Here is a 13,042-nt window from a genome sequence, read left to right on the forward strand (position 1 = left end):
CCACCCCGCCCGGCCTGTTAGTACTTTAATGCCTGTTGATTAAATCCCTAAATTGGAGTATCACCAAGTCATCCCCTCCTGCCATCTGTGCTCCCGAATCCAATCACCAAGGGTTGGATCCTCCTGCCAATCCCTCTACTGCTGCTAGTCTCAGGCAGTGGCTGAGTCTTTGCCTTTTTAGTGTAGCATTCAGGAGCCCCACTCTCAAATTCCAGCCCTACCACTATGGGCTGTGTAGTGCTAGCCAAGCTGCTAAACTCTGCCTCACTTTCTTCATTGTTAAAATGGAGTCATATAGGATCTACTTTACAGGGCTATTGTGATGTAAATGGCTTAATGTATGGAAAGGGCTCAGAACAGAGTCAGATATGCCCTATGTGAAGGTTAGCAATTATGATCCCTAATGCTATTACTACTATTATTATTATTATTATTTTTTTTTTTTTTTTTTTTGAGACAGAGTCTTGCTCTGTTGCTCGGGCTAGAGTGAGTGCCATGGCCTCAGCCTAGCTCACGGCAACCTCAAACTCCTGGGCTTAAGCAATCCTACTGCCTCAGCTTCCTGAGTAGCTGGGACTACAGGCATGCACCACCATGCCCGGCTAATTTTTTCTATATATATTTTTAGTTGGCCAGATAATTTTTTTCTATTTTTAGTAGAGACGGGGTCTCGCTCTTGCTCAGGCTGGTCTCGAACTCCTGACCTCGAGCGATCCACCCGCCTCGGCCTCCCAGAGTGCTAGGATTACAGGCGTGAGCCACCGCGCCCGGCCTAATACTACTATTATTGATATTATCATTCCCCAAGTCTAACTTCTCCCAGAGTTACAGATCAGTGTGTCCAATAGCTGGCTGTATATCTCCACTCAGAAATCCCATAGGCTCCTCCAAACAGAAATCACTTGTTTTTCCCCAAATCTTTCCCTCCACTTGCATTCCCTCTGCCTGTAAACAAACTGTAAAACAGGAAAAAGAGCAGGAGTAACTCCATGACAGGCTGGATCTCCTGGAATAGGCCTAAATTTTGGTTTCCCCGACGCTGGTCCTCCCCTTCCCCGAAATGTCGCTGATGACAACTAAAAGGTCCTGAGACTTGGAACCAACCAATCAGAAGCCAACACGACCTTGGAGCCAACCAATCAGGAGCCAACAAGACCAGCCACTCTTGAAGGAGCAAATGAACTAAGGGAGGGAGGGGGGATGGTGTGCCCAGCGTATGTAACATACTGAAAAGTATAAAAGTTTGGTTTTTACCCCAGGGTGGGGTCCTGGTTCGTGGAGAGGCTACTGCGTTGGTGCTCTGGGACTTGGACCGTAGCTCGAGCCAGCCAATAAACTCCTTTGCCTTTTGCAGCCTCGGTGACTCTGCCTCTCTGTTCCTGGGGCCGAGGGGAACCGGTTCTAACACAAACACCATCACCTACCCAGTCACACAGCCTGCATTCATTTTGCAAGTATTACTTGAGTTCCTACTATGTGCCAGCCACAAGGGATATTGTATTTAGGCAGACACAATCCTTTCACCATGAGTTGAGGTGGGAAGATGAACATCAGACCAGTAAGACCATTCAGTCATTATTAATGACAGTTATGGTAATCTGTAAAAGGAGAGTTTAATCAAGGGAGCCTAACCTATTCTGGGTAGTTCAGAGAAGTCTTCCGAAGTGACAAAATACTGAGTCCTGAAGGCTGAGTAAGAGTTAGTGGCTTAGCTAGGCATGTTGGTGTCCACCTGTAGTCCCAGCTACTCAGGAGGCTGAGGAGGGAGGATCGCTTGAGCCTAGGAGTTCAAGGCTGCAGTGAGCTATGATCATGCATGTCACTGCACTTCAGCCTGGGCGACAGAGCATGTCTCAAAAAGAAAAAAAAAAAAAAAAAGAAGAAGAAGAATTAGCAGCAATCTTGACTCATTTACAAAGCTAAAGGAATGTCTTGAACATACAGAAAAGACAGACAGAAAATTTTTCCATCCCACCAACAATTGACAACTTGCCTCCAGTGGTACCTACATTTTCCATATTTTCTATTGTTATCTCTGCTCCCATGAAGAGCCAATTTTCCACATGTGCTTTAGATCCTGTCCCATCTTGTTTTTTTGAGGACCAGATGCTTGAAGTTAATCAGCTTCTTTCTTCTCTGTTGCCTTTTATCCATATTCCCGTGTTCTTCCAAACAGCATAAAGATATGATTAAATATCTCCTCTATTTAAAAACAAACAAAAACCCTTCATTGTTGGACACCACTGTCCTTTAGCTAGTATTGTTTCTCTTTATAGCAAAAAAAAAAATGAAAATAAATACATGTAAAAGGCCATGAAAGACAAATTATGTCCAGAACTCTTTTGAGAGCTGTATTTTTTTTCATGGCAGGAAAAATCATGCTAATTCCACAAATCATAATTCAGAATTGAAAGCTCACTCCATTCTGTGAGAAAAGTTCATTGCTCAGGGATATGAAGTATTAAATGTATTGGAAATTTTCCTTAATTTATAGAAAGCATAAGTGAATGAAATTCCCTGGTGAGATAGACCAATACACAACTCTGTGACATAATTTCTAATGAGGGAAACTCAAGCAAACACTTCATCAGTGCAGGACCAGGAGATTCAAAGGAGATGGTAACCATCTGGAGTGTCATGGAGAGGTCAGGAACACTGTACCCAACAGTGATAGGAGGACAATCTAAGTCCCAAGAGGTTGCACACCTGATGGAGCAGAGGCTGTTATTGGCTCCTTCACCCCCTGACAGCTCTACCAAAGCCTCAGCCTGTACAAAGGTAGAAGGCAGGGAAGGAGGGTACAGGGAAGATAGTACAGCTTACACCACACTAGTGACCCAGCTCAAACCAAGGAGCCTCTCACCATTTTAATTCCTTCCTCTCCCTCAGTCCTCACATTAAGTCTATTAAACAATGTGCTTTCTCAATATAAAATATGCACTTATTTCTCACTTTCCACTGAAATGATTGTAACCTCAGCCCCTGACATCTCTTTGCTGGGTCAAGAATGCCGTCTCTAGGGTCCTGAAGCCCCCTCTGTTGTGGGATTGGCACAGGAAATGAGAGAGCATTACCCTTGCTCTCTGCTACCCTTGCAATCCATAAATCTCTGAAAATTAAAAAGTTTGTAATGAGTCATTTATGACAAAACTTGACCAGAACTTACGTGAGACTAACACTAATCTTTATATTCCCACTTCGTGTGAATGTTGTTACATTTTATTGCAGGAATATTAATGAGTTTTTTATGGTCTGTTGCCCTAGGACCAGTGGTGGTATATAACAACGTATTGGAGGCCAGGAGCTGTGACCGGATGAAGATTCCACCAGTGATTCAATCAACAGGAAGCTTTATCCAATCACAACTTTAATCACTGATCCCAGCCCTAGAAAAGGGAGCGTGAAAGCACGTCAGATAGGCCCAGTGTGGAAAGGGAGTCTCATGTCAGCTCAACATTCAGCTCAGAATCACCCACTTTGAAGTTCAACCAATAAGGAGGTAAGCTTCCATAATGGAAGAAAATTTTTCTATTTTGTGTCTTTGAGTGTGTGTACATGTGTATGTAGGCATAGCCATTGGGGAGAAATTCCCATGTATAAAGATAGTGTTCTCCCAGGTAGGGCACGGTCTTTTGTGACAACTGCACTGACCCAAAGGGCATGACGTGAACTCTGTGTAAGGGTGTGGCATGAATGAAGGAGATTCTTCCTGGGAGTCTATTGTATGGCTTTGTTGTCTTGTTAATTTTATGTTTCTTTCTTTCTTTCTTTTTTTTTTTTTTTTGAGACACAGTCTCACTCTGTCCCCCAGGGTAGAGTGCAGTGGTGTCATGTAGCTCACTTCAACCTCCAAGTCCTGGGCTCAAGTCATCCCCCTGCCTCTGCCTCTGGAGTAGCTGGAACAACAGGCGCTCACCACCGCGCCCAGCTAATTTTCTTTTCTATTTTTTGTAGAGATGGGGTCTTGCTCCGGCTGGTCTCCAACTCCTGGCCTCAAGTGATCCACCCGCCTCGGCCTCCCAGAGTGCTAGGATTACAGGCGTGAGCCACCTCACCCGGCCCTTATGTTTCTAGTAATTTGTTTTTATTGCATTTTATGCAAATGGTGGTGCATGGCAGATTGGAGTGGGGGTGATGCTGAAATTTAAAGGGTGACTATCAGCTATTTAGCAGACCCCAACCGAGTGTTTATTCCAGCAACTATTCCATGTGCTTCCTGAATATTAAATTTTTTAGTCCCCATGACAACTCTGGGAGCTGAGTGCTATTAGAGATCAGAGCCCCCATGACACAGACAGGGACTTGATGGGTAACATGCCTGGGTCACATGGCTTGTAAATACCAGACACCAGATTAAAATCCCAGTAGTCTGGTTTTGAATTCCAAGGTTCTAGACATAATACTTTTTTTTTTTTTTTTTGAGACAGGGTCTCATTCTCTATCCCAGGCTTCAGTGCAGTGCTGTCATCATAGCTCACTGCAACCTCAAACTCCTGGGCTCAAGCCATCCTCTTGCCTCAGCCTCCTGAGTAGCTAGAACTACAGGCGTGCACCACTACACCCAGCTAATTTTTCTATTTTTGGCAGAGACGGGGTCTCGCTCTTTCTTAGGCTGGTCTCAAACTCCTGACCTCAAGCGATCCTCCCACCTTGGCTTCCCAAAGTGATAAGATTACAGGCGTGAGCCACCACACCTGGCACCATAATACTTTTCAGCCTTGTCTATGTGGGATTGAGTGCATGTCTCCAAGTAGGAACATGTGGTCTGCATGTTGTAGGGGAGGAAGAGCAGATAATCCATAAAGAGAGAACTTGAGGAAAGGTCCAGATGAACAAGAAAGAATGAGTTCTACAGGAAAAAAAGAGAGCAATGTACCCAGATACAGACACCCAACCACAACCTCTAAGATGGAGTGGAGAGGCCTAGAGCTGGCCCAGGAAAGCCTTGTAGGGCAAGTAAAAACTTACTACTGTTCCCTGAGGGCAAGGAGGAGTCATTGAAGGACAGGAGTAATTAACATTTTGTAACCTTACTGAAAGCTTTGTGATAAATGGATTAGGGAGACCAGGCGAGGTGGCTCACGCCTGTAATCCTAGCACTCTGGGAGGCTGAGGCGGGAGGATCGCTCAAGGTCGAGCTTGGACCAGCCTGAGCAAGAACGAGATCCCGTCTCTACTAAAAATAGAAAGAAATTATCTGGCCAACTAAAAATATATATAGAAAAAATCTAGCCGGGCATGGTGGCGCATGCCTGTAGTCCCAGCTACTCGGGAGGCTGAGTCAGAAGGATTGCTTGAGCCCAGGAGTTTGAGGTTGCTGTGAGCTAGGCTGACTCCACGGCACTCTAGCCCGGGCAACAGAGCAAGACTCTGTCTCTAAATAAATAAGTAAATAAATGAATAAATGGATTAGGGAAAGACAAGCATGTTCAGTTTTCTCCTTTGAGGTTTTTCCGGAATCATCTTCATCTCATTAATTGATGGTATCAGGGTGGCTAGTATGATCAGACCAGGTGAGGTTAACACAAACTGTAATTGTAACTTTGATTAAAGTAGCAAAGCAAATGTTGTTCTCAAGGAAGGGTAACTGTTAATTTGGAAACAAGAATTAAACAGTGAAGGCAATGAGGGGATGTTTCCTAAGGTATATGTCATTTCACTGGCACAGTGGGTGTCGCTGGTGGTGGCCTTGCAGATGTCTGTGCCTTATAACTGAAAGTTTGCACCCTTTGGCCAACACCTCCCATCCCCCACTCCCAGACCTCGGGCAACCACCCTTCCACTCACAGTTTCTAATATTTTATATTCTGATAATTATTATTTTTATTATTTTTTTTTTTTGAGACAGAGTCTCACTCTGTTGCCCAGGCTAGAGTGCCGTGGCATCAGCCTAGCTCACAGCAACCTCAAACTCCTGAGCTCAAGCGATCCTCCTGTCTCAGCCTCCCGAGTAGCTGGGACTACAGGCATGCACCACCATGCCCGGCTAATTTTTTCTCTATATATTTTTAGCTGTCCATATAATTTCTTTCTATTTTTAGTAGAGATGGGGTCTCGCTCTTGCTCAGGCTGGTCTGGAACTCCTGAGCTCAAACGATCCGCCCACCTCGGCCTCCCAGAGTGCTAGGATTACAGGCGTGAGCCACCGCGCCCGGCCTCTGATAATTATTAAATGAACATATTAATACAAGATCATTTCCTTTATTTAATTACATCAAGTCAAATTATAATTTAAGACCACTTTTTTTTTTTTTTGAGACAGAGTGTCGCTCTGTTGCCCGGGCTAGAGTGCCATGGCATCAGCCTAGCTCACAGCAACCTCAAACTCCTGGGCTCAAGCGATCCTCCTGCCTCAGCCTCCCAAGTAGCTGGGACTACAGGCATGCGCCACCATGCCCGGCTAATTTTTCTATATATATTTTTAGATGTCCATATAATTTTTTTCTATTTTAAGTAGAGTCAGGGTCTCAGCTCTTGCTCAGGCTGGTCCACATTTACTGTTTTAAATGAACATTTTTATTGAAGTCTAATGCACATATAGGAAAGTATAAAAATCCTAAGTATCTATCTTGGTACATACGAAACACTCCTATGTGACTACCTCCCAGATATGAAAGTAGAAGGTTTTCAGCTAAAACTGGAGATCTGGTTTCCTAGGAACACCACTAGTTCATACTGTGACACAGGCCTCCTATGAAGCCCTCCATACACCCATTTCAGTCTCTATTATTGCCCCGAAAGTAACCAACATCCTAACTATTAATACCGATAATATACTTTAACAAAATATATCATTTGGTGTTTGGGTTCTATCAGTCCACGTTATGATTTGGGATTAATCCAGGTATAATAAAGAAATTCATTCATTTTCATTGCTGTCAAGTGTCTAATACTGTCTGTGTGCGCTGGCTCGTGCATGTAATACTAGCACTATGGGAGGCCAAGGCGGGATGATCGCTTGAGGTCAGGAGTTGGAGACCAGCCTGAGTAAGAGCGAGACCCCATCTCTACTAAAAATAGAAAAAATTAGCTGAGTGTGGTGATGCACACCTGTAGTCCCAGCTACTCAGGAGGCTGAGGCAGGAGGATTGCTTGAGCCCAGGAGTCTGAGGTTCCAGTGAGTTATGATGACGCCACTTGTACTCTAACCCAGGCGACAGAGTGAAACTCTGTCTCCAAAAAAAAAGTATCTAATATTATCCTTTTAGATTGAAGTTTAGGACTATTATGAATTATGATAATACAAGTTTTCTTTTAAACCAAAGCATTTTTTGCATGACTAATTGTTGAAATTCTTAAGATGAACTGGACGCTGCAACAGCTATCCTCTTGGGTTTAGGTGTTTTTCCTTCACAGAACGATGTCTGAATCCGCGGTACAGGATTTTTAGGTGCCTCATTGGACCAGTCCCAGTGGCGTTCTGCCTTTTAGCCTGGGCACTCCAGTTGTACTTTCTCTTGCACATGCCAGTGTGTTCTTCCCAAAGTGGTTGACCTTAGAGCCCGTGTCCGCACGTGTGTGTCCCATTGCAGCGCTTTCCACCAAACGGTAACAGTTATCATCTGACTATGGCAGAAACCAGAGGTATATAATTTTTTTTTTTTTTTTAGCCGAGTCTCACTTTGTTGCCTGGGCTCTGGAGTGCAGTGGCATCGTCATAGCTCACTGCAGCCTCAAGCTCCTACGCCCTAGCTTCCTTGGTGATTACATTTCAAAACAATGGCTCTTGGGTCTTTGAGGAAAACATCCCTGGGCTGTAAAACTGGCAAAAAGTTTATTCAGCATTTGAAAAGTTTTGTATACATCAAAAATGAGTAAAGAAAGAATTTACAATTACAAGTTTTCTTAAGGTAAATGTTCTCAGAAAAGGAAGGGTGCAAGAGTCTTTTTTTTTTTTCCTGTTTTTCGCCAAAGAGAATAAAAAATTATTTTTAATTTTTAGTTTGTATTTATCCTTAGAATCAACTTGTCAATTTTTACACACAAGAAAAGAACTTGCTGGATTTTCCTTGAGATTATATTGAATGTATAAAGGAATTTGGAATTAATTGACAGTTTTATAAATATTGACTCTTCCAATTCATGGATATGGTTTATCTCTCCATGTATGTATTAATACAGTAAGCCCTCACTTAACATCATTGATAGGCTCTTGGAAACTCACGATTTAAGTGAAAGGATGCATAACAAAGCCAAGTTTACCATAGACTAATTGATATAAACAAGGGTTAAGTTCCTATAGCATATTTCTGGTCACAAAAATATACTAAACTTCTAAATAAAGACCCCAAACACTTCTGGTATCAAATATTGAAATAAATGTGAGCTATACATACACTTAAGAAAGATTAATAAGAACAAATAAGATATTTATTTACCCAAATCAGTGAGTGATGTCGATCATAGTGTTGGTGGGATAAATCAAAAATTAAATGTTTGCAAAGTGAAAATTATAAGGAGCATCCCTACCATGAGGCAGTTCAAAACCAAATTACTTTATGATTTTTATTTTGCAATAATTTGAGGTTTTTAGGATCTTTTTTAAGAGACAGAGTCTCACTTTGTTGCCCAGGCTAAAGTGTAGTGATCATAGCTCGCTGTAACCTCAATTTCCTGGGCTCAAGTGGTCCCCCAACCTCAGCCTCCAGAGTAGCTAGAACTGTAGATGCAAGCCACCATGCTCAGATAATGTTTTAAAACAAATTTTGTAGAAATGGGGTCTTGCTATGGTGTTCCGTCTGGTCTTGAACTCCTTGCTTCAAGCGATCCTCTCACCTTGGCTTCCCAAAGTGCTGGGATTACAGGCATGAGCCACCATTCCCCACCAATTTTACAATGATTTGTATTCATTCATTCATTTTCCAAACTGCCTACTTCAGTTCAGGGTCACAGGTGGCTGGAGCCTATCTGGAAGCTCAGGGTACAAGGCAGGAACCGATCATGGACACGACACCATTTCATGGCAGGGTGCACCCTCACATACACCCTACTTGCTCACACTGGGACCTTTTTTTTATATTTTCCAACCACAGCTAATATTACAATATTCACTTCATTTTGGTATACTGGCCTTGTATCTGGCACCTTGCTAAATTTCTCTAGGTTAATATCTGTTGAATATTTTTTGTTAAAAAAAAAAAATCAGGGGTTGGCATAGTGGCTCACACCTGTAATCCTAGCACTTTGGGAGGCCGAGGTGGGACGGTCACTTGAGGCCAGGTGTTCAAGACCAGCCTGAGCAAATTGCGACCCCCATCTCCACAAAAAATAAAAAATTAGCCAGGCATGGTGGTATGCACCTATAGTCCCAGATACTCAGTAGACTGGGGCATTAGGATGGCCTGAGCCGAGGAGTTTCAGCTTGCTGTGAGCTATGATAATGCCACTGCACAATAGCCTGGGTGACAGACCGAGACCCTGTCTCAAAAAACAAAACAACAAAAGAAGCAGGCTTCTATAAATAATGACTTTTGGCAAATTCTCTTTCTTCATTTCACTGGTTAGGGAGCAGGCCAATATTTCATAGAGATGATAGAAGGCACCCACCTCAAGCTCAACCAGAATGATTTTGCTATAGCTATTTTGTAAAACTTTCTCACATCAAGGATATTTCCTTGTATTCCCAGTTTATCATATGCTTTTTTCAGTAATTAATACTGATGTTTATTAAACATTTTAATGTACCTACTGAAATGATTATATCATGCTCTCATATCATATTAATGTAGTAAATTGAAGTGATTTTTTGAATTTTAACCCAACCCTCCTGCATTTTGGAAATGAACACCACTTGTTTGGAATGTATTGTTTTCCTTATATGTGAATAGTTTTGATTTCAAATATTTTGCTTTGGATTATTTTAATGTACTTGTACGATTTTGTTATCAGAAAAGTATTGACCTCGCTAACTAAAATGGGTAGTGTTCCCTCTTGTTCTGTGCTCTGAAAGAATAGTATAGAATCTTTATTTGGGTAAAATTAGAGTTCTGTCTTTCTTTAATGTCTGGTGTAATTCATCAATAAAGTTATCCAGGTCTGATGTTTTGGTTGATTTGTTTTTCTTTAATTATGCCAGTAGTGCAATTAATACATATCTCTTCTATTTCTAGTTTGTAGTCCTTAAGAATCCACTAATTGTTGAAACAAATCTCCAGAGACATATAAGACACCGAGAGTAAAGCATCAAAATTGAGTCTCTGAGAAATCTTGCTAAGAATGGCTTTAGATCTCAGAAACTCATTTCAGTGTGAACCAACTGGGAATGATCTTGGATCAGAAAATCTAGAGTTTAAACCAACCCAAAGACTTGTTATCCAGAATGGAGAAGTGATTTCTAAGGTCTCAAGCACTCAACTCGACTCATCTCAAAACAGCAATAACTCGTGTGCAAGGCAGGAATTGCAAAGATTCTATGAGTTTTTTTATTCATGGCTGCAACCAGAAAAGCACAGCAAGGATGAAATTATTTCTCAATTGGTCCTGGAGCAGTTTGTAATTAGTGGATACTGCAATGATAGGTCCATTTTGAAAGAGAAATGGGAATCAAGTGGCAGAGACCTGGAGAAATTGATGGAAGAAATAACCGATGATTGTATGAAGTCACCTGTCTTAGTAAGTAGAGGGTTCTGACCTCTGAAATGAGGGAAAGAGGGGAGTAAGGAATAAGTGCAGTCGGTTCTACAAGTATAGAAAGAAGTTATTGTAGGTCCAGTTACTAGATTACACTCTTTCTCACCAAGGAGAATCCCCATACTCCTAAATTCTCATGAAAAAGAAGCAAAAGGTGGCACAGTGGCTGACGCCTGTAATCCTAGCACTCTGGGAGGCTGAGGCGGGGGATCATTTGAGCTCAGAAGTTCAAGACCAGCCCGAGCAAGAGTGAGACCCCGTCTCTACTAAAAATAGAAAGAAATTATCTGGCCAACTAAAAATATATACAGAAAAAATTAGCCGGGCATGGTGGTGCATGCCTATAATCCCAGCTACTCAGGAGGCTGAGGCAGGATTGCTTGAGCCCAGGAGTTTGAGGTTGCTGTGAGCTAGGCTGATGCCACGGCACTCTAGCCTGGGCAACAGAGTGAGACTCTGTCTCAAAAAAAAAAGGCATATATCCATTCATTCTGTAGGACATAAAGGAGCCAGACGTATTGATTGTTTAAGTTAATTAATTTTAATCAGTATGGTGCCAGATTGAGAAATTGACATTTGAGCAGAGATCTCAAGGATGAGGAAGAAATGCTTTGAAAAAAGCTTGTTCTTCCCTCAGGGAGCCTTAATCAGGAAAGACATAGTAACAAGGCAATTACAGTGGATCCTCATTCTCAGATCCCATATTTGCAAAATTGCTAAAATTCATTTGTAACCTCAAAATCAAATACCTGAGGCATGTTCTTCAACATTTGCAGACATTGGCAGAGTGGTGAAAAATTTAAGTCACCTGATATGCATGTTCCCAGATGAGGTTGAACACTGACTTCTTATTTTAGCTCTCAGACTGTAAACAAATGTTCTTTTCACAGTCTATTCAGTGCCATATTTTCACACTTTTGTGCTTGTTGATGATTTTGTTGTTTAAAATGACAACCAAGTATAGTGCTGAAGTGCTGTCTAGTTTCCTAAGTGCACAAAAACTGTTGTATACCTGATGGAGGTGTGTTGGATAAGCTTCATTCAGGCATGAGTTATAGTGCTGTTGGCTCTGAGTTCAGTGCTAATTAATGGAGAATATATATTAAGCAAGGTGTCTTCAGATAGATACATAAAACAAGGTTATGTATTGATCAGTGGACAAAAATATTGTGGCCAGAAACTCCAGGAAACTGTATTTTCCCTAGTGGCAATGAGTCAATATTTGCAAATTCAGTGTCTATGTTGTTAGAACATAACAACAGCTTGTGAATGAGAACAACACCATCAGAAATAAGGATGGGACAAAAATATGTGGTATTACATAGTTGGGAGCTTGTGAAAGCCTGTTGAGGGCAGGTTTTCCAAAAAGGCTTCTGTCACACAACAAATTCAGATACAACAGTGATCTGGCTTTGTTTATAGGTCCATGTCTGCATGCAGGGACAGGAAGCTCTCTTTTCTGAGAATATGCCCTTGAAAGAAGTCATTGTTCATCTTACAAAACAGTTGTCAGCAGGAACCCCAACAGGAGAGAACATGGGATCACACTTCCAGACTCCCCAGGATACTCCCTTGGAAACAGGACAAGGTGAGTCAGGTGAATCTGCACACCACAGGGATGTTATACCCCTTCTCGTGTACAACTTCATTGAGTAACTTCTTTATTTTCATAGGACAAGAAGATAAAGAAGACGGCTGCAACATGTCTATGACAACTACTCAAGTAAATGACAGTATTACTAGTCAAGGCAATCAAATATCCTCCCTACACATTATCCAGAAAGAGAATGGTCCCAGGCCTGAAGATGAAGGTCTTTCTTGTGAAAACCCACACAACTTCAGAAGAGAAGGGCCAGGCATCTCTAGGTCCCAGGAAGGGTCCCTGACGGGGCCCTCTTATCAAGATGTCCCTATGGATGTGGGGCCAGAATTTCTGTCCAATCCAAACCAGTCCTCCCCTGAGCCTGTCCCTAGCAACCAGAGCAATGAGGGAAACTCCACATGTGAGATACGCCAAGAAAGATTCAATGGAGCTCAAAAATCATATCAATGTGAGAAATGTCCCAAGATCTTTAAATATCTCTGTCACTTCTTAGCCCACCAAAGAAGACACAAAAATGAGAGGCCATTTGTTTGTTCTGAGTGTCACAAAGGCTTCTTCCAGGTATCAGACTTACGTGTGCATCAGATAATTCACACAGGAGAAAAGCCTTTTGCATGCAGCATGTGTGAAAAGTCCTTCAGCCACAAAACCAACTTGCGGGCTCATGTGAGAATCCACACAGGAGAGAAGCCCTATGCATGTTCCCTTTGCCACAAAAGCTACCGCCAGTCATCCACATACCACCGCCACATGAGGATGCATGAGAAAATTACCCTGAAAAATGTTCCCTCCAAACCAGAAGCTTCCTAA

The 13,042-nt window shown here is 42.2% G+C and overlaps 1 protein-coding gene across 1 annotated transcript; it reads left to right on the plus strand.

Moving 5' to 3' along the window:
- The first annotated feature begins 10,215 nt into the window (after positions 1-10,215).
- Positions 10,216-13,042, plus strand: ZSCAN4 (zinc finger and SCAN domain containing 4). The gene is made up of 3 exons (XM_069457372.1): positions 10,216-10,611; positions 12,052-12,217; positions 12,303-13,042. Exons 1-3 carry the CDS (start codon positions 10,216-10,218, stop codon positions 13,040-13,042), a joined length of 1,302 nt encoding a protein of 433 aa, XP_069313473.1.

This window comes from Eulemur rufifrons, chromosome 24 (assembly GCF_041146395.1).
Source record: "Eulemur rufifrons isolate Redbay chromosome 24, OSU_ERuf_1, whole genome shotgun sequence".
Classification (NCBI taxonomy): domain Eukaryota; kingdom Metazoa; phylum Chordata; class Mammalia; order Primates; family Lemuridae; genus Eulemur; species Eulemur rufifrons.